At 38.6% G+C, this 22,850-nt stretch overlaps 1 protein-coding gene across 1 annotated transcript in view; it reads right to left on the bottom strand.

Annotated features, from left to right (window-relative positions):
- Positions 1-32: 32 nt before the first annotated feature.
- The window catches only part of Abcb5 (ATP binding cassette subfamily B member 5), a 118,641-nt gene continuing 95,823 nt past the window's right edge, over positions 33-22,850 (bottom strand). The window contains exons 23-28 of the mRNA XM_026408509.2: positions 16,313-16,469; positions 11,522-11,719; positions 9,571-9,777; positions 2,717-2,863; positions 1,117-1,305; positions 33-74 (exon numbers count right to left, since the gene is read on the bottom strand). Of these exons, the coding sequence (XP_026264294.2) occupies positions 33-74; positions 1,117-1,305; positions 2,717-2,863; positions 9,571-9,777; positions 11,522-11,719; positions 16,313-16,469 (940 nt within the window). The remainder of the gene's footprint in view (positions 75-1,116; positions 1,306-2,716; positions 2,864-9,570; positions 9,778-11,521; positions 11,720-16,312; positions 16,470-22,850) is intronic.

The raw sequence follows: 22,850 nt of genomic DNA, 5'->3' as shown, positions 1-22,850 counted from the left end.
GTATTTATTAAATATTTACTATATCCAAGGCCCTATAAGAAGATAACACATCTTAAGTCTATTGATTTGGTGCCCTGAAAAATCTGGCATACTTTGCTTAAAGCCCTTAAGTTAATACCAAGTTGTGTGTTATAAACCTAATATATACTTATATATATAAGAGCTTTAATGAATAATTTAAAATTTATATTTAAATGTGCTAAAGTACCATTCATTGCCTTCTTTCCTTCCTCCCCTCTCTTTATATGTATGTTATTTTATTTTTTTGTGTGCTGGGGATTGAACACAGGGCCTTGTGTGTATGAGGCAAGCACTCTAACAACTGAGCTACATCCCCAGTTCCATATATATATTTTAAGGTTGAGTCTTTGTGTGTGTTCTCTCTTCTTTTTTTTTTCATTCTTGGTACCAGGGATTGAATCCTAGATGCTTACCCACTGAACCACATCCCCAACCCTTTTTTATTTTAAGACAGGGTCTCACTATATTGCTGAGGCTGACCTTGAACTTGTGAGCTTCCTGCTTCAGCCTCCCTGGTACCTGAAATTTCAGGCCTGTGTTTCTGTGCCCAGCTTGTTGGAGTCTTGCCTGGCCTTAAATTCTTGGGCTCAAGTGATCTTCTTATCTCAGCTTCCCAAGTAGTGGACTCAAAACCCTTGGCAGTCTAAATTAAAGACACTCCCCCTGCAATTCCATAGGTTGAACTATATCTCACTGTCTTTTCTACAACCTTTCAACCTAGTAAACTGGATGATATCCCCAAAAAACATATTTCCAATTTTATAGTAGAAGTTGATGGAAAAATAGATTTACTTTGCAGAAAACTGCTTTATGCATATGGACTAGAACATTTGTATAAATCAAGTGAAGGATACAGGAATTATCTCGCTTGTATGAATTTAGCAAATTTTTGTTTCCTTTTAAAAATCTGAGGGGAAGATGTGTGAATTTAGAACATGTCTGTACTTGAGTAGCATGATTCTAGTTATTGATATATGCAACAACAACAACAACAAAAGGTCAAAGCACATCAAATAATGGCTACATATACTTTTATTTATTTATTTTGCATTACAAAAAGATCAAAAGAGTTCTAAATCAACAGCATCAATGCACTGACTGTGCATTTACTAATTTAAAGTATATGTCTCGATTTCTTAGGAGCTCCTGATGAGTTCCCCATTCCTTTATTTTTCCATTGTGCAGAACCACTATCAGATCTGCATTCTGTATAGTAGAGAGTCTGTGAGCCACCACTAGACATGTCCTCCCTCTCCGGGCTTTATCAAGGGCTTGCTGAACCACCTGGAAGAGACAGTGACCTGTGATGAACCACCTGGAAGAGACAGTGACCTGTGATCACCAGTTTGAGCTAGAAGTTAATGAGCTTGCCTAAGTCAAATCAATTAAGGCAACCCCTAACAATGTTCTTTGTTTTATTTGCTTATCCCAAAAGGAACTATTCTGCTTTGTGCAATTTTCACCATACTCAATAGCAATCTAGAACAAAGAATTATAGATAGGTACATTTAGTAAGACTTTCAGTTGACAAAGTATGTGTGATGATGAATGAAAATGAAATGGCCATGTATGTGAGTCAATGGTTCTAAACTCAAAGCCAGGAGTAGTGTTTCCATACCTCAGCAGAGCTACCTCTCACATTTAGCTCATTTTCTCTCAGCTGATTGAGATTCTAATACTGTGTAGAAGAAATGGGAGTGGAGGGTGAAAACCAATACCTGGAACATGATAAAATGTTCCAATGTTGGATATCTCATTGAATCCTTGCAATGACCTGTAAGGTCCATGTATTTTCATTTTTCAGATAAGTTAACTGTGGTTTGAAGATTCTAGGTCACTTGACCAGGGTCACAGTGATTGTAACTGATGAATCCAGGATTACAAGCATATATGTTTGATTCCAAAGTTGTTTCTTCTTTCATAACACATTCTTTGGGAATCAAAAATGATAATTATGTATAAATAGCCAGCATGTGTGATGTAACTGCCTGGGCTCTTAAATACCCTCTATTAAAATATAGGGAAGTCACTTAACTCTTCTCAACTTTAAAGTGCTATCTGGAAAATGGACCTTCTAACAAAAGAAGTGAATTCATAAAGTTGTTGAGAGAACTGAGATAACTGCACATAATAAACACTTGATAGATATTAACAACTATTCATCTAATCAATGTTCATTTACTATGTAAGTGCCTATTATTCGGGGGACAAGGACATAGCAAAATTAGCTATCTGGAGGAGTTTGCTGTGTAGGTGTATTGTCATATTGCCTTTGTTTCCTTGTTTTCTCCTCCAACCAAGCTAATTGTCTGGAGAAAGTAAAATAATAGGTCTGATACTATAGTGCAGAATATTTATTTCATGTGATTATTAATATGTTTGGCATCACTGGAGTAGTAACAAAATAGAAAATAATTTTTTCTTGGACTCTTTTCTTTATTGGAGAAATATTTCAAAAAATTGTTCAGATAATGAGAACAATTCTAGTGAGAAAACCTTTCCAGAACATGAAATGCCATCTTTCCCAGCTCTCTCCCACATCCCTACCACCTACTGAGCTTTTTGCAAAGAACAAAGTCTTAGTTAGAATTACAATCAGGCCTTTTTTTTTTTTTTTTAACTGTCCCTGGTGTCTTCTGTGATACCAATGTTCATATTTGGTGTTAATGTTTGAGATGAAGGAAGAGGAAGTTACCTTTTCACTCTCATTATCAAGGGCTGAAGTGGCCTCATCCAACAATAAAATTTTTGGTTTTCGGAGAAGAGCCCTTGCAATGGCTAGTCTTTGTTTCTGGCCTCCAGAAAGCTGTAGTCCTTTCAGTCCAACTTGTGTGTTGTATTTCTGTTACACGCAGTTAAGAAAGGAAGGATTGGTTATTTAAATCAGCATGGCTTCTGTGGGCAAGAATGGTCTAAATATTTCAAATTTTGCTGCTCTTAAAAATTGGTGTCCCAACAAGTGCTGAGATCTGTTCTTGGGTTTTGTTGCAAATAAATACTAAATGATTAGTAAACACTATCATCTCATTTACATATCTAATCGGATCCTTAATAGCAGAACTTTGCCATTATGTTTCTACATAGGAATTTTTCAAATTAAAGCATAAAAAAATGATTGGCAAAAATAAGTTCCCAGTACACACAAACTGCTTTTTAATAAGTTATATTAACTTCTACTTTCAGGTCAAAATGATTCAAAGTATTTATTTATTTATTTCGGTAAATGGAGATGTAATCCAGGGGCACTAAGCCACTGAAGACACATCCCCAGTCTTCTGGGGTTTTTAATTTTGAGATAGGGTCTTGCTAAGTTGCTTAGGGCCTCGCTAAGTTGCTTAGGCTGGTCTTGAACTTGCAATCCTCCTGTCTCAGCCTCCTGAGCCACTGTGATTACATGTGTGTGCCACTGTGCCTGGATGATTCAAAGTATTTAAAAACAATAAGGGAATCACAGGGTTCCTTCATGTCGGCTCCTGCATTATTTCTGTGGGCATTTCCCTCTGATGCCAGGATGCAGTTCTCAGGGGTATATGACACTCTTCCTGGAAATCTGTTACGCATCTTGAAACAGTCTCTTTACCTTTTCAGGCCACCAGGTGCTCAGGATGACATTGGGCACTTCACAGCTTTTTCATAGTTCCCCTGCTTACTACTACCCGTTTTCTCTGGTTTTTCTTTCCATGGAAGGGCCAGGGAAATTTCATTCCTATCCTGAAACCACTGTGGTCCCTTAAATCATGATTGGTCATTCAGTTGGGGTCAGCAGGTTCTTGCTCTCTAGATTGTCCCATTGACTTTCCTTCCCTAAAGACTTCACACTATTTTCTAGTAGCTCCTGACAGTTGCCTAAGAAATATTTACCACTGGTACCCAGACAAGAACGTGTGAATGGAGGCGCTCAATGAGAAATGAGAAAGCAAATCCAAGTGTGTAACCTTCCAAAGGTGAATCCTGGGGCAGTGTCTCCAAGAAGATGCAGCGTGATTCACGTGTGGTTCACGTGAGTCACCTTTCCCCCCACATCCGCCTGTCTGCAAGTGTTGTGTGGAGAAGGGAACTGGTGATAGAACCTTATAACAAGTATGTCTACTTCACCTCGAAATCTACTTTTCAATTTGAAGTGCACAGCTTCTTGCTTTATAGCAACTAATGACCAAAGCCCAGTAAAAGTTCTTTTCTGAATTGAATGTTCTACAGAGGACAGCTTTTAGCTGTCTCCTCTGTGACTTCTCCAGGACTGTCAGCAGGCAGTTAAGAGCTTTAGAAATTTGGAACTGGGGTAAGAAGATGGGTGTCTGCATGCCTGTCAGAAAGGCTGTTGTAAGGAAATCCTGAGCAGCATTCAGACTTGCTATTTTAATGCCAGTCCCTGCCTTCCTCTGGAATTTTGGATGAGCAGACAGAAGTCTCAACAGCCAGTTCTTCTTCTGGTGCTGGGGATTGAACCCATGGCCTTGTGCATGCAAGAAAAGCACTCTACCAACGTAACTATATTCCCAGCCCTCAACAGCCAGCTCTTTTGTCTTCAAAATACGGTCATGTCATTTTCCTCTCTAAAAATGTCTAGTAGCTTCCTCTTTTCAATAACACGAATTCCAAGCTTTTTAGCTTGGCACATAGGATCTTTACATTTAGTCCTTGCACATGTGTTGGTCCCTTCTCACTTCTTGACTCTTCTCCTTATGTTCTGTGATTTAAAAATTTCTCCCTAACACCTTCAACACTTTACACAGGTACATTTTCTGTGTGTTTGTTTTCTGCTAAGGATGGCTGTGCCCCTCTCTGCCTGGTGAACTCCTACTCAATCTTAAAGACTCAGTCCACAGCAAACTCCTTCATGTGGTTTCCTCCTTTGTACTCTCACCATTACATTGTGTTTGATCCCGGCAGGCTGCCCCAGCTAGTATCTATTTCTTTGTTCACTTTTCATAGTCTTGAGCCAAGCCCTGGCAATTTCACTTTTACAATCCTTTAAATTCTGGAAATAGCTCCTAACTAATCTCTCAAACTTCCTGTCTCTCTCATTCACATCATCATTTACATTGCTGCTAGAAAAGTAATTCCAGTGTCCAGTTCCAAACATCTCCCTGTTCAAAAATCTACTTAGTGATTCTCAAGGTTAAAATTTCCTTGCTTGCTATTGGAGTGCCCAGCTGTACCTTAACATGCTCATCAAATATTATACTCTATATAGTCTACTCCTAGTTTGACCACTTATTATTCTGTGAATACTTTAGTATTTTCTGTATCCATGTTTTTGCTCGGACCATGCCTATTGCCTCATTATAGAGAAGGCCCTGCAATATCTTTGACTACAGAAATTCTATTCAGGTCACCTTTAAAGCCTCTAAAGTTCCCTTCTGAACCTCCAGCCAGAGATGATCCTTCTGCCCTCTGAGCCCAGACATTAGTTTGCTTGCAGTCTTCATGCATTAAGATAATCGGTCTATGTGTTGATCTGGGTTCATCTCAACCATGCAGGACTATATTTTATTGGTCTTGGTTATTTTCTCTGAATGAAAGATGGTTTCATTATGGTTTGCAAAGAACAAGGCTCAGTAGCTATGTGTTGAGTGAATAAAAGGCATAAGTGTTGGGAAGGGGTAATGACGGCAGGAAATACACATTTTGAGTGAACAGGACATGGCAGAGCAATCCATGAGTCTGAGGTAAAAGTAAAAGTAAAATAAATCCTCACAAAGCAGAAGTGTGGTAACCACTTCAGTTTGCTAAATAACTGATAGAGAGGATTAAGATTAATATCTTTGGGGCTGGGGATGTGGCTCAAGTGGTAGCGCGCTTGCCTGGCATGCGTGCGGCCAGGGTTCGATCCTCAGCACCACATACAAAGATGTTGTGTCCGCCGAAAACTAAAAAATAAATATTTAAAAAAAAATATTAATATCTTTTTTTTCTCCAGTGCTTGGATTGAACCAGGGCCAGCATGTTAGGAAGCATTCTATCACTAGACTACAACCCAACCCAAGATCGATGTGCCTTTATGTGCCATGTGTGAAGACTTTCTTCTTCCATCAACCTTTTGAAACTGTGGCCTTATATTTGGCAAGGATGCTAAGCTCCATTTATTTGGTTTAGGAAATTAATCGTATCTGAAAGAAGTGCAACAAATCACAAAGTTGACTTTTTTTTTTTTTTTTTTTTTTTTTTTTTTGCACTGGGGTTTCAACTCAGGGGCACTCGACCACTGAGCCGCATCCCCAGCCCTATTTTGCATTTTATTTAGAGACACGGTCTCACTGAGTTGCTAAGCACCTTGCCATTGCTGAGGCTGGCTTTGAATTCGAGATGCTCCTTTCTCAGCCTCCCGACCTGCTGGGGTTACGGTTGTGCGCTACCACACCCAGCACAAAGTTCACTTTTATTTTTCTTCCCCAAATACCTAGATCAGAGCTGTAACATGTTGGTATATGTTATACCTGGCAAGCTTCCAGCTGTGTTGGTCGTTCTGGAGAGCCCTTCTGATTCAAGGAGCAACCCTGGGCACCTGGGTTCCCACCTCTGAAACCTTAGAACTACTATAAATGTCATTTCTCTACTTCCCTCCAGTACATCACTGCTAAAAGCCACAGTCAAGTAATACGATGCATGGCTGAAAGGTGATGCCAGCAAGCCAGAGATGATATGATTATGTTAAGATCTACATTCATATGGATATTGGACTCCTGCTGTCCACCTGGGCCTGCTACCGGACTCCTGGAGAGTTCCCATTGGTTGGGGAAGTGCGGTAGGAGGGAATTCCAGAGGAGGGAGGGGCTTCCTGTGGGGGTCGGGGAGAACACCGCGTGGGTCGGTCGGCAATCTTCCCGGGAGCGTATGGGGCATTGGCGGCAGTTTCAAAAATAAAGTTTGTTCCTGCTTGAGTGGCTCGTGATTTTGTGCCCATCCAGACTGCGGCACATCACAAAGAATCCAGGCCCAAATGCTGACTTTATGTTCAACTTCAGGGAACTTACTTGAACTTCTTTATCTGTAGAGTGGTTACATCATCCTTCCTGCATCATGGTGAAAATTTAGCTTAGTTCTTTGTTTATAGAAGTGCTACGTAGGGATAGGGCAGTAGCTCAGTTGGTAGAGTGCTTGCCTTGCATGCACAAGGCTCCGGATTCAATCCCCAACACCACACACACACACAAAAAGTGCTGGGTAAATGAATGGCTGCTTTCCCTTCTTCCTTCTCTGAAGCCAACTCAACATAAGAGGGCAGCCTTGTCCTATGCAGAACACTAGCCTACATTTTATAACATATAGTTTTTCTAAATCCTCTGATTTAAATTTTTAAATGATTTTATTTTGGTATCAGATTTTCTCATAGTTCTACATGATTTGGGAGAAAAAAATGATAAAAAGGTAAACTAGAGTGAGAAATAAGCTATTCTTTTTAAGGAAAGAACATCTTTCTTAGTTTTCTTAGTTTTTTTAGTCTATTGTAAAAAGTTAGCACAATAAATCTTTACAGAGTGTAGCTTTAGGTAAATTTGAGAAATAGGGCCATGAGAAGAATGAAAGATAAACAATTTAAGAATAAAAGCCAAATGGTGCAAATATAAAATGTATTGCACTTTTACTGTTCGTAAATTGAACTGTCTGGGTTCTGTGGATAACAATCTGACTGTCAATTAACCATGCAAAGTGCCTTGGTTACAAAGGGAATTGCCACTGAAAGACATCATGGGATTACACCATTGATGAAAAATATGTGAATCATTCCAAAATGTTTAGTACTGCGGAACCGTTCCACAGTTCAGAGGTCGCATCACCAGTGGCCTGTTTCTGGCTGTCGGCTCACTTAGGGTGGAGAGGAGGGGCTGAGGGAAGGGCTAGCAGCAGGAAAGTCAGGCTATGAGCCCATCAGCCTCTGCCAAACAGCAGGGGTCTAGACTCATAGTTTGATCTGCTGATTGTTCAACTCTTATTTCCTTTTAAGGTGTATTAGATAAACACTTTGTTAGAAATGGCATTGTAAGCCCTTATTTCTACTTAGAAGTAGGTATTTCTATTTTTATTTTATTTGTGTGTATAGATATAAAGGCTCAAATCTCATAAGCATTTGAAGTTATGATGACCTGTCTCTGTGCACTTTCGGTGCCTATTGTACCAAAGCCTTCTCTACAGTCAACCAAAAGGTTTTCCTTTTCTGAGACTTTGTGGCAGCTGTCAGAGTCAATGCAGAGTTAAAGGGGATCAAGGTGACAAAGATGGCAGGCAAGGATCTTATACTGTAGTCTTGGGGGGGGCACTAAACAAGTAAAAACGCACTCCAGGTAATGTGATAAGTGCCCTGAAGACAATGTGACAGGGGATAGGAGCAGAGGGGACTATTTTAAATAGGGTATCCAGGGAAGGATCTGCAAATCTGATTCCTGAAAGTTAAGGAGCTACTGTGCAAAAGGTCAGAAGAAGGTAGGTATAGGCTGAAAAAACAGCAAATGCAAATGTCCTGAGGCAGGAGACCAGCTGGTGTGTTCATGAGACAGAGAAGAGACCAGCATGGCTGCAGCAGATTGAGCAGATGCGAAGGCTGGAGATGAGAGGGCCAGACTATGGAGGCATCACCAGCCACACAAGGCACATGGGCTTCCTTATAAATACCAAGGGATGCTGCATGGTAATTGTAAGCTGGGTTGGGACATGATATATTTGATGCTTTTAAAGCATCCTTCTGGACAGGCATGGTGGCACACACCTGAAATCTCAGCAGCTCCGGAGGGAGGCTGAGGCAGGCGGGTTGCGATTTCAAAGCCATCCCCAGCAACTTGGCAAAACCCTGTCTCAAAAAAAAAAAAAAAAAAAAAAAAAAAAGCTGGGGTCGTGGCTCAGCGGTAGAGTGCTCGAAAGCACGTGTGAGGCCCTGGGTTCAATCCTCAGCATCACATAAAAATAAATAAATAAAATATCGGGCTGGGGATGTGGCTCAAGCGGTGGCGCGCTCTCCTGGCATGTGTGCGGCCCGGGTTCGATCCTCAGCACCACATACAGGCAAAGATGTTGTGTCCGCTGAAAGCTAAAAAATAAATATTAAAAAAATTCTCTCTCTCTTAAAAAAACCCAAAAAAACCACAAATAGAACAAATCAAAGAAAACCTGGCTGGAGATGTAGCTCAGTGGTTAAGGACCCCTGGGTTCAATCCCTGGTATTCCACCCCCCAAAAAATCCCTCTGATTGCTGTAAAGAAGAAAAGTTATAAAGGAAAGGAACAAGATTGGAAGACAGAGTATAAAGGTCCTGCTATGGTCCAGAGGAGGGTGACAGCAGTGTGGACAAGGCAGGGTGTAGGTGGATAGAAGGTGAAGAATCAAAATGTGAAAGGTTATTCTGTGACTATAAATATATTTGGGCCTTGGGAAAAATAGTCATATGAAAATCTCAAGCTTTGCTTTTTTGTGTGTTTTTAATCTAACTTTTATGTTAGATGCTGGCAATAAATAAGTTGTATAATTCAAGGACTGCATAAAGTAAACACTAAAGCCTGATAACTATGTAGGCCTCCTTGGCAGTTTGGTAATTCAAAATCTGAGCTATTTTCTTACCTCAGGGAGACCTTCAATGAAAGAATGGATATTTGCTGCATTTGCAACTTCTTTTATCTCATCTAATGATACAACGCGGCTGTTATCACCATAGGCGATGTTCTCAGCGATGCTACAGTTGAAGAGCACAGGCTCTTGAGACACGATAGCTATTTGGGAACGGAGCCACTGTACATTCAACTCTTTTGCATCTACACCATCAAATAGCTGCCAAAAGCAGAATGGAGAAAGGCATGTTAAGCTCTGACAACAGTATCATGTTACGTTTCACCGTATTCAAACATATACAAATCATAACAAGAAAGGTAGGAATTCAAGCTATTTCAAAGAATAAGGTTACCTTGGAAGGCTCATAAATCATATGCTGTATAAGAAGCAAACCTATAACTCACTGAAATGACAACTCCAAACTTTCCTGACATTTCTAGAATTGGCCACATATTGCAGAGAGATACCGGGGTCTGGAGTAAACCCTGGTGCTCTGTCCTGAAGTCAGATGGAAAATGACTTATGTCTTCCTCCACCTCAACAGGACCCCTTTGATGCCCAGTGAGAGAGTGGGTGTAGACTGATTCAGCAACCCTCATGTAGAGACGTGCCATTCTGTACATAGCCATGTGTATTCACATGGATATATACTATCATCATAACATGCCTATTATGTGATGGGGATTCTTCAGGGAAATCATGTAAGTTGAAGTTCTTGCCTTCCTACAGCTCATATTCTAGCAGAGAGGTAGAACCAACCAACCAACCGACCGACCACACATGAACAAATTACTTAATACACTCAGAAAATAAAAGTACCAGGAAGACAGGGTAACAGGACAGGACTGAGGCTGTGAAGAGGGTGTGGACAGGGGAAATGAAGGGAAGCAGGAAAGGATGAAGAATTGGGACATGATGGCGAGAAGTAGCCAGCAAGGAAGTTAGAGCGAGATCATTCTAGAAGAAAGGCTCACAGGTGTGTTTAAAGAATATATTGACAAAGAGTCCACCATGAGGGATATAAAGGAGCTGGGAGAGGGAGGCAGAGGCTAGATCATAAAAAACTTTGACTACTATGTTAGACTCTGGTTTATTTTCACTGCAGTGGGAGACCATTAGAGGGTTTCAGGGAGTGAGTATGCTATACTATGTCCAAATAGGTCACTGATAACCTGGTTGGAGGGAGTCCTTTTTGGAAAACTACATTTTGCAAATATATATTGGGAATTTAGGAACGAACGGTGTTTTGTAGAAGGGAGAGGCAGGATAGGAAGCTGTGTGTGTGTGTGTGTGTGTGTGTGTGTGTGTGTGTAAGAGAGAGAGAGAGAGAGAGAGAGAGAGAGAGAGAGAGAGAGAGAGAGGAAGAAGTAGTGGTTGTGGCAGAGAGGTCATGGAAATCTAGAATATAACCTACATAAGGTGTAGTAAGATAAGTGCAAGGTAAGAAAAGTAAGCCTAGGAGGAAGAGGTTCCATCTTTTTGAGATCAGGGTCTACAATATAAAAATGCAGATTCAAATGAGCCTTAATCTTGCCTAAGTTTTTGAGGGCTGGGAGATGGGGATGGCCAGCAAGAACAGCAAAGCCTGACCAAGGAGGTCAAGGAAACTATTATCTCTGTTTTAAACCAGAGCAGAATAAAGAAGCTTGATGTGGACATGAGACTTGTTCTCCACACCCATATTCTAAAAGAATTCCATGACTTTTAAGACCAAAATTCTGTTGCCAGAATGGTTTGAAGAATCTTTAGGTCATTGTATTTAACTTCAAAGTCCTAACCATCCTTTCTGTTATTGATTTGCTTTGTTTTCTTAGTTAAGTCTTGTTGGGCTAGAGATTATGATTATTTTTTAACTTCTGCATTGTTTGCCATACCCAAACTAGTAAAGATGCTTAAGCCCAAGTGAATGTTGAAGAATAGTAGTGGTAAGCCCCAGATTAGGCGTATTTAAGTGCAGTCTTACCACTTGTCCTCTCACAGGGTCATAAAATCGCTGCAGAAGTTGAACAGAAGTACTTTTCCCACAGCCGCTGCTCCCAACGAATGCTACTGTCTTCCCTTTCTCAATGCTGAGGGATAAGCCGCGAAGGATGAAAACATCTGGGCGACATGGATAGAAGAAGGAGACTTCTCGAAACTCTAAGTTCCCCTCACATGTGTCCTATGAAAGGAATTTTGGAAGGGTGACTTAGAAAGGTTCTAACACATGGTAGCACATTGGCTAAGCATTTCCTGAAAAGTGTGCAGTTAAATTTTAAACATCACATTCATCTCTGTGGACCTCCTAAACAAATGCTGGTTTCTTTCACGTGCGTGTGTGTGTGTGTGTGTGTGTGTGTGTGTGGTGTTATATATGTTTCTTTTTCTTGCAGTGCAAGAGTTTGAACTTGAGGCCACATGCATACTAAGCAAGCACTCTACCGCTGAGCTACATCCCTAGCCCTTGTTTATATTTTTATGCCCATATTTCTTGTACTCTTCACCACTGGAATTCACTGAACTTCTAAAAAGCACTAGCTTCCTTCAGTTTGGCTATTCAAACAACAATCCATTCTGCAGATTAGCTGTTTGGTCAGATGCTCTGAATAAATACATCTTTCTTTAAATTTGATGTGTGCTTTATAGAACTTTACTGCTAATCCAAAGAGCTAGGTCTTCATAAACTATAAGTATTATTTTGTAAATTGGGCTAGGTTTTACAATATGTAGATTGTATTTACATACATATAATACATACAATATTTTGAATTTCTCTTCATTTTCTTTTTTTAAAAATAATTTTATTTTTTAAATTTGTATTTATGTGGTGCTGAGGATCGAATCCAGTGCCTCACACATGCAAGGCAAACTACCAACTGAGCTACAACCTCAGCCCTCTCTTTATTTTCAGTTGATCATTAGACAGAGACACTTTTCAGTTGATCAATAGTCAGAGACACTTGTCTAAAAGTTTAGTTATCTATGTTTCAATCTCTTTAGCGATTGATAATTTGTATGTAAGCCAATATTAAATATAATAAGGATGTCTTAAAATAATCTCTGGAACTATCAGTAAACTGATCATTAACTTTCCCTTTATATTTTTGGTGTATGAGATTTGGGGTTCTTTTGAACTTCATGCTTCCGGAACCCAGTTGCTTTTTGTGGGTGGGTTGCTGAAGATTGAACCTAGGCCTTTACACATGCAAAGCAAGAGCTCTACCTCTAAGCTACATCCCCAGCATGCCCCCTCCCTGATTCTACTTTAAGTACTATAAACTTTTGCTGTTAGTGTAAACATAAACTAAGAAGGTGTATGTGGATATGGTGTGTTGGGGTGGTAGTGATAGTTGGACTTTCACATGGATTCTTACAATCAGCTTTAACAGTCAGGTTTAGCAAATTGTGAGTCCAGCATGTGGTACCATGCTGGACCATCAAAATATACATTATATTATCTGGTTATCAATATAATGAAAAGTTAACATGATCAGGAGTTCTAGCAGGAGATGAAAATATCTGGAATGACATATGCCAAAATGTAAGTGCAGAGTAATATAGTTTAATTTTAGCTTGTTCACTGTTTTCCATTTTGCCTGTACAACATACAAATATTATCTACAAAAAAAGTTAAAAATAAATTCAGAAAAACAGAGTGCAATTGCTTCTCTGTATGCTCTGATGACTTTGGGAAAGGCATCCAGAGACATTCTATAATCTCCTAGACTGTAATACTCTAAAGAATGCATTCTGGGGTTGCAGCTGTGGCTCAGCTTTAGAGCGCTTGCCTAGCAAGTGTGAGGCCTTGGGTTCGATCCTCAGCACCACATAAAAATAAATAAATAAAAGTATTATGCCCAATTACAACTAAAAAATAAATATTAAAAAGAATGTATTCTTACTATTTTAAATTGTATTTGTTATGTTAAATTTCAATCATATATAAAAGTAGAGAGAAGAATATAATGGTCTTTCAGATGACTATCACTCACCTTCAGCACTTATCAATATTTTCTAGTTTTGTTTGACCGGATTTTAATTTTGAAAAGCAGAGGAAATGATATTTAGTATTTACATGTTGAAAAAAAGATTAAATAAGATAATAAGTTAATTTTATAATCTTTAGAAGAAAAATGTATACATCCTATGCCAAGCATATAGTTCCATAATAAAATATATTTGTGAGATACTCAATTCCTCTATCGTAATTTTAGAAAGAAACAAGAGTATTAATACTATTATACATATACATCCTAAGATTGAAAAAAAAAAGCTTTCTGGGTACTTTACTTTCCAAAACACAAGCATGAAATTTTATTTTAACTGTGGTCTATCTTTGAGCTTTCTATTTTTTAGAATTTCAAGATCCTTTTATTTCTCTTAGTAACAATGGGCATTCCTTATGATAATTATGTAATTTAAGTGATACTGTATTGTTTTAAAAGTGTCTTGCAAATACATCTACTATTAAAATTCTAGAGAGAGATAGGTTTAAACGAAAAATTTCTTTTAAATATATATCTATAATTGGCTATTCCTTGGCAATTCCTATCTATGAATTTAAAATGTCTAGAAAGGTCTTAAGGAATATATATTTGTCATAAAAGATTATTATTGGTGGGTTTATTTTAGATTTATTTAAGTTTCTATTATCTCCCTTCTAATATTCACAGACATTTAGAGTTTTTGGCTAAATTTTTGTGTAGTGGTTCCTTTTATTTTCTCTTGATGGTGGTAATCAGAGATCGAATTTGGGAGGACTACCACTGAGCTACGTTCCCAGCCCTTTAACAATTTTTAAAAAAATTGAGGCAGGGTTTTAATAAGTTGTGTAGGCCATCATTAAGTTGCTCAGGCTGGCTTTGAAATTGCAAAGCTCCTGCCTCAGCCTCCTGAGTAGCTGAGATTATAGGTGTGCACCACTGCACCTGGATAGTTCCTTTTTTGTCCACCTATGTTTGTAGGTTTACTTCCCATGGAACCTGAAACCATAGGACACTATTTACTTTGCACATATTGTTAGAGGAAAAAAAATGAATAAAGTCTAATACAAATCTTCATCCAAGACTAACACTGTTGCTGTCTAAATAAGAACATTCTCATGGCATTAGGCAAATAAACTAAAACCACCTATTTTTTTTTATTGGTTGTTCACAACATTACAAAGCTCTTGACATATCATATTTCATACATTAGATTGAAGTGGGTTATGAACTCCCAATTTTACCCCAAATGCAGAGTGCAGAATCACGTCAGTTACACATCCACAATTTTACATAATGCCCTATTAGTAATTGTTGTATTCTGCTACCTTTCCTATCCCCTACTATCCCCCCTCCCCTTCCCTCCCATCTTCTCTCTCTACCCCATCTACTGTAATTCATTTCTCTCCTTGTTTATTTTCCCATTCCCCTCACAACCTCTTATATGTAATTTTGTATAGCAATGAGGGTCTCCCTTCATTTCCATGCAATTTCCCTTTTCTCTCTCTTTCCCTCCCATCTCATGTCTCTGTTTAATGTTAATCTTTTCTTCCTGCTCTTCCTCCCTGCTCTGTTCATAGTTGCTCTCATTATATCAAAGAAGACATTTGGTATTTGTTTTTTAGGAATTGGCTAGCTTCACTAAGCATAATCTGCTCTAGTGCCATCCATTTCCCTGCAAATTCCATGATTTTCTCATTTTTTAGTGCTGCGTAATATTCCATGGTGTATAAATGCCACATTTTTTTTTATCCATTCATCTATTGAAGGGCATCTGGGTTGGTTCCACAGTCTAGCTATTGTGAATTGTGCTGCTATGAACATCGATGTGGCAGTATCCCTGTAGCATGCTCTTTTAAGGTCTTCAGGGAATAGTCCGAGAAGGGCAATAGCAGGGTCAAATGGTGGTTCCATTCCCAGCTTTCCCAGGAATCTCCATACTGCTTTCCAAATTGGCCGCACCAATTTGCAGTCCCACCAGCAATGTACAAGAGTACCCTTTTCTTCACATCCTCGCCATCATTTGTTGTTGTTTGACTTCATAGGGGCTGCCAATCTTACTGGAGTGAGATGGTATCTTAGGGTGGTTTTAATTTGCATTTCTCTGACTGCTAGAGATGGTGAGCATTTTTTCATGTACTTGTTGATTGATTGTATATCCTCCTCTGAGAAATGTCTATTCAGGTCCTTGGCCCATTTGTTGATTGGGTTATTTGTTATCTTATTGTCTAATTTTTTGAGTTCTTTGTATACTCTGGGTATTAGGGCTCTATCTGAAGTGTGAGGAGTAAAAATTTGTTCCCAGGATTTAGGCTCCCTATTTACCTCTCTTATTGTTTCTCTTGCTGAGAAAAAACTTTTTAGTTTAAGTAAGTCCCATTTGTTGATTCTTGTAAAACCACCTATTTTTAACACAAGAATATATTTTAGTAGTAGATTTAAAAAAAACCTAAGACAAGACTCCTTTCCCCCTTTGTAATGATAAAATTGTTTTTTTTAAGAAGAGAGAGAGAGAGAGAGAGAGAGAGAGAGAGAGAGAGAGAGAATTTTTAATATTTATTTTTTAGTTTTCGGCGGACACAACATCTTTGTTTGTATGTGGTGCTGAGGATTGAACCCGGGCCGCACGCATGCCAGGCGAGCGCGCTACCACCTAAGCCACATCCCCAGCCCCATGATAAAATTATTTTACACAAACTTTTAACTCCTTAAGTTACTGTTAACTACCTTTTGCAAAGTTAACAAATGCCTTCATATAATAAGTAGACACTTAAAATCATAGTTGTGCTTACTGGCTTTTTCCCTTTTTGGCTGTGACTGTCTATGGTTGGTTTCTTTTCCAACAAGGCAAACAGATGAGCAGCTCCAGATTTGGCCTTGGAATATTCAGGTGCCAAAACAAGTGTCTCTCCCATGGCGATAGCTCCGTAGGCAATTGCAGTGAAAACTCTGCCAAAAGATAAAGCATTTGAATCTTAGGTCCATCTTAAGACAATAGAACTCCAAAAACAAAGGAAAAAGCAGGCACAGGACTCCAGTACTATGACTACATAGTACCATGAATGCCAAAGGACCAACAGGTATCTTTTTTTCTGCCATGTGCTCGGTATGCCAAAATAACCTTTGCAGCTTGGGTAATTTTAAAATGTCTCTTCTGGTTAGAGACACAGATCAAAGATCCCAACTGATTGGAAAACTTCTTAGCTACCCTAATGTAAGGCTTGCTTGCTTGGAGATTTGACAGAGAATTCAACTGACAAAAGGAAGAATGTCTCCAGTTGTGAGATCAGAGTTGACACAGTAGATATGATGTAGGTTTTTTCTTGTTTTGCATATCATGTAGTGAGAACTGATCACTGAAACTCAATGACTATCTGCCTGATGTGTTACACTATTTAAAGAACAAATCATGGGGGTTGTACTTTCTTAGGTCTCCCAATCAAAACCTGACTAAGATATATCTTATCAATGGTTGGAGGTTTGCTATAGATGATGATCTCAATTTCAAAATTTGCTTACTATAAAATGGTAAGCAGGAAAGTCATATTTGGAAGCATACAGAATATTCAGTTATGCCATATAATGTGACTCCAGTTAAATATTTTCCTCGTATCTTCTATTTCATTTTAGATATGAAAATACACATCTGGAATGAAAAACAATGCATTCCAGAAACTACTAAAAGAATAATTCAGCTAAAGCTCGACAAGACTCACTGGCAATATTTCAACATTAGACAATAAAAGGACATTACTGAACCCAGTTGCTTGTTTGCTGTGCTGGATTCCAGCAAGGTAAACATGTCTGGGCTATTAGTGAATTTCTCCCTCAGTGTATATACCTTAGTGAATTTTTCCTCCCTTTTCAATTTCTCACTCAGTATCTACCAAGGGTTGGGTGTTGTAATCTCTCGGTAACCTGGACCTTAGATCCTGAATCTTGTTGGTTTTATAAAGATCAAACACAGCATAAAACATAAAAGCCACCAGTTTACTAGTATGTCTGAAGCTAAAATTAATATAGTCAATAATGCTATGATGGTAAGGCATTTTTAGTGCTAATATTTATAGAAATTGTTTAGATCTCAAAATGCCATTCAAAATGCTTGATACCTAGTTGTAAACATCAAAGTTAAGTAACTCAAGAGTTTTTTAAAATTTTTTAGTTGTAGATGGACACAGTATCTTTATTTTTATTCATTCATTCATTCATTCATTCATTCATCTAAATACATAATTGTGAGGGTGGAGGCTTCAATCTAGCCCTTGTGCCTGTGGAAGGTAAATGACCCAAAGGATGGGGAAGAGGTTTCAGTAGAGAAGGAACAGCACCTGCAAAAGCCCTGCCATTGCCTTTATCGTGTACGTACTGAGGGAGGTCTAGAGGGGTGGGTGCTGATGTTATGGAGGCCATGAGGAGCCTAGAGGGGGAGGGTGAACTGTGTGGTGATGGATTTACTATCTGGGGGTTGAGTCAGGGATACTAATCTTTACTCTTTTCCCCCAAATGGACTCCGTATAAAGGCAGGCCAAGAGCCATGCAGCTCGAAACCTGGTTTGCTACAGAACCTGTCCTAACCTAGACAGACTCAATTAGAGTGAGCTACACTGAAATTCTTTCCCGCTCAACAGATGTTTATCATACAGCAACTAATGCCAAACACCATAACAGAGTTTAACAGGGTCTTCCAATCTGGCTTAAACTCCTGGAGCATCTGAGTTGAGAGCCACCTCACCCCCAGAGAAATGCACAGGCCAGCTCTCCATGCCCCTGTGGGCCTGCAGGCATTCTGCCCATTGTGGATAAAAACAAGGACAAATTCACCAGGTTGGCAAATATTTTAAAGTCACTAATAATACATTTAATATTAATCTATAATTTCTTATGTGTCCCCTTCACACCTATGAATAAGTTTATAAGAAATATTCTACAGTTCAGAAATGATTTGCACATTGAACTAACTCTTGAAGTAAATAAGTCAAACAGGAATTAAACTTGAAATTTAACTTTTGAAACTTTCATAAGCTAATTTTATCATGGAAGAAGAAATATTACCTAGAATTTATACTTATCTGGCACTGAATAACCGCCTTTGGGTTGGCACAGGGTTGAGAGAAGGAAGAGGTCTGGTTAAGAGCAGCCCAGCATCTTCAGATGCTCCACCTGTCTTCCCTGGTGATACGGGTTCTCTAACTTGAGCATGGTCACTCATCCTCACTATGTTGAACCTTTCAAACCTGTCTGAGCAATGGGTGAAATCCTGTCACCTATCTTTACTGTTAAGATAAAACTGGAATTTTATAAAAATCCTTGGGATAGGAACAACATAAAAAAAAGTATAGAAATGAAAAATCCTAATTTTAACATAATTGACCCAGGAATAAGCTGCATAGTTATGAGTTCCAATAGATTTGTATTCCCTGAACCCTACCCCCATATCCAGTTTGTAGGCCTTTGGTGACTTATCCTAAGAGAAAGTTTAGTGGCTCTGAAGCCAGATCATTGAGATTACATCCAATCTCCACTGTTCATTTACTATCTGTGTGACCTAGGGAGTTTAACTTCTCCACGCTCCTGTTTTCTTTTGGCAAACAGATGATATGAATATCTACATCTTATAAGGTTGTTATAGAGTTATTAAGACAATTAAATACATAAATAATGTACAGTGCTTAGTACAGAGCCTGGAACATGAGTGCTCAGCAAATGTAAGTTTCTTTATTATTCCTCTCATGGAATGAGAATCAATGAGACACCTTCTGTTACAAAATAAGCCTTCACACTTTAGTAGAAATATTAACATAGCCGATCAAATCACAGCTTTTGAAGTTGCCACTCAGTAAGTTTTTCTCTCATGGATTGGAAGGCAGACTATCTTTCCTCCCAGAAGTGGTCTTTAAATGATTCCCATGCTCATTCTCTTTTTCCCCCTCCATCCATACAAGCTCAGAGATCCTCTTCTGTGGAAAGTCCGTTCCAAAAGAGATGGGTGGAAAAAAAATAAGCCCCTGAGGTTATCTGGTACTTTGGATCTTATGAGATATTTTTATATACATGATACCATTTGATCATGCAGGAGATAATTAGAGCAAAAACTCATATCACTGAACAAATAAGGAAACTCCAGCTCAGAAAAACTATGCAATTGGCCCAGGACCTCAGTCATGCCAGTCTTAGGCTGGAACACAAGCCTCCTTGCTGTGTGTCTTCCTACTAAGTGCTCCTTCCAGTGAAAAGCTGACCCAATGACCTTTCCTGGCATGTAGTCCCCATCTTGGGATCTTCATAGGTCCTAGGCAACTATTCTCCTTTGGTTTCTCTACTTAGATCCCTTTGGTGGTAGATCTGGCCTCCATTTTGTTCTCCTGTCTTTCTGAAGACCTCTGAGGAGCGCCAGGCAGGAGCTGGGCTGCCATGGTAGTGAACAGGACAAGAAGCCTTTACTATTTTCTTTGCTTTAGCTAACTAGGTCTGCTTTCCTAATAGTGATGATGACATGCACAGTTCTTTCATGCTACATGGCCTACAAGAGCAAAGATAGTGGTGGAGGTCCAGCGTGCTTCTTTCCATGCCTTAGTATTTCAAGATGTCAAACACCTGTTAACATTTATTGGAAACTCACTTATGTTGCTCTTTTGACTGATAACCACATTTAATAACAAAATTCCAATATTATTTTCTCTCAAGAACTGCATTTAGATTCTAGGAGGAGTGGGCCAGAAACACATGGTCTGTCTGTACCTACTGTCATGTTTTGATTTTCTCTTATGTGTTTGCTCTACTTAGCTTCTTGCCAATATGTGTAGCAAAGAGGACATAACTCACAGAAGTAGAGGAAGGCCACCAAATAGGGTTTGGAGAGTTACAGAAACCTACGCTGGGCACCAGTACTTGCTGAACTACATTGCAAAAGGCAAGTCAGAGTCCTGCCTGATAGCACCAATATAAAATGGAATAGGAGAAAATAAAAGTATTTTGTATTTTTAAAACTGAACATTTATAGCAAAGTAATAAATCCAATGTTGCCAATTTAAGCAAAGGAGAGGTAATGTGTTTTGCTTCACACATGGATATGGGAACCTAGACAAGAGATTTTCTAATTGCCTAATCCCTAGCTTCAAGGCTGTAGATTAAAAATGTTATCACCTTATGTAAATGCTCATTTCAGAGAAACTTCTACAATAATCAATAATGAAGGTAAACAGAGACCACTTTTATCTTAAGACATGCATGTTGACTTTTTTTTTCTTTTGAGGATCTTTCTCTAAACAGACATTCTGATAATCTAATATGAGCACAATTAAGAGAGATTCTGATGTTAAAATTTCGGTGTGTGTCACCTATTTTTTTTTCTAAGTTAAGGAAGGACACAATACATTTATTTTATTTATTTATATATGATGCTGGATGCTGAAGATTGAACCCACATGCTAGGCAAGTGCTCATAGCACCACTCCAGCCCCCTGTGTCACTCTTTTCTAAGATACACTGTCATTTCTGAAAGAGAGATAGTATATCCCATGCCTCTATAGAGGTATAAACCTTAAAAACACATTTACAGTGTATTGAGAAAAATCTTTATTTTTAACAATAAACTAAAATATGACTTCCCCCTTTTATTTTTCTTTAGCAAACCACAATATAGGTGATTAAATCCAGGGCCTCATGCATGTTAGGCAAGTGTTCTAGCACTGATCTACATCTCCAGCCTCTTTTGTTCTGAGACAGGGTCTCCCTAGGTTGTTCAGGCTGGCTTCAAACTTGGGATCCTCCTGCCTTAGCTGCTGAGACTATAGGTGTGTGCCGTCACACATGGCTTGTTCATATTTCTTTAAATGTGAACCTCAGATCTTATGCCTTGGAATGATATGGGATGTTTGCTTAAATGCCTTATGTCAGAACTGTGAATCAGACTTTGTGGTGTGAGCGCCAAGCATCCACTATTTTTTTTTTTTTTTTTTTTTTACCAATTTCTTGATTCGTGAGTTGGGAAACCATTTATTTGGAGAACGGCACAAAGATACTTTTATTTACAAAGAATTATGTAAAATCCTACTAGAATTCTAGTAGGAAGGAATTTTTTTTTTTGTAAACCTCTTCCAATTCAATTGGTTGATTAGAAAAGAAGTTATATTTCATTCTGAATCTGGAAATCACAGAATCTTCTAGGCCAGGTATAACACAGTTTGTCTAAAGGATGCTTTTGTACATTCATGATGGAAAAGGTCATAAGGTGTCTAAGAAGAAAAAAGATTTGGTGTTGAAAACAAATTTCATCTATTCCATTATACATGGTGCCGTACCCTTATTTCCCAGAGAAACTTTTTGTGTCCATAATATAATAGTATGGACATTGTTACTCTGAAGGCTTTTTGAATGAAACTAAAAAACAAAACAAAACAAAACAAAAAACAGCGATACTAGCTGCTGTAGCTCAGACAACTCTGTTTCTTCCTTCCCTTGGGATATAATTCATGAATAATTATTCTTATGTTAATTGTCCTACATATGTTCTGACAGCTAAAATGCTTATGTCTTTAGAAGATGACCTTTTCAATGAATTTAATTAAAAGAAGTATAGTAGGCCAGCGTGTGTGTATGTGTGTGTGTGTGTGTGTGTGTGTGTGCGCGCGCGCTCATTGGGGGACACGTTGTATTGAGGCCTTTTTAATCTCCTATATTTCCGGGCTACAGAATAATCTAAGCAAGCCATCTGTTTCATTTTTGTTAAGAATAAGCCCAGATCTGGATATTCAAATATTTGTAAAACTAAGAAAGGACTACTGAAAAAAAAATTTTTATGTGTGTGTGGAAATATTCTTTGAAGATTTGTCTAAGCATTAGTAATAGTAATACATATTAAATAATAATAAATACATACTAAACAAAGACTGGCGTGAACTTGAATTTGTTCTTTGCTACTTGCTGATTATGTGGCTTTGAGCAAGTTTAGTCTTGAGTCTTAATTTTTCTTTTTGGTACCGGGGATTGGGGGGTACTTGATTACTGAGCCACATCTCCAGCCCTATTTTGTATTTAATTTAGAAACAGTGTCTCATTGAGTTACATAGTGCCTCATAGTTGCTGAGGTTGGCTTTGAACTTGCAATTCTCTTGTCTTAACCTCCCAAACTGCTGGGATTACAAGTATGTGCCACCGCGTCTGCAAAGTAGGAATAATTATATTTCATAGAGTAGTTTAAAAGATTAAGCAGGCAATGCATGAGAAATCCTTGGTACTGAGCAAAGGTTTAATTGATAGTGATTATTGTGGGCAATGGAATGGCTGGAGTCTTGAGAGTCCCCTTTCAGGAAACATTCTCTTTGGCCT

This window comes from Urocitellus parryii, chromosome 3 (genome assembly GCF_045843805.1).
Source record: "Urocitellus parryii isolate mUroPar1 chromosome 3, mUroPar1.hap1, whole genome shotgun sequence".
Taxonomy (NCBI): Eukaryota; Metazoa; Chordata; class Mammalia; order Rodentia; family Sciuridae; genus Urocitellus; species Urocitellus parryii.
Note: the sequence above shows the minus strand (reverse complement) of the source record. Positions and strands in the feature narration are given on the sequence as shown.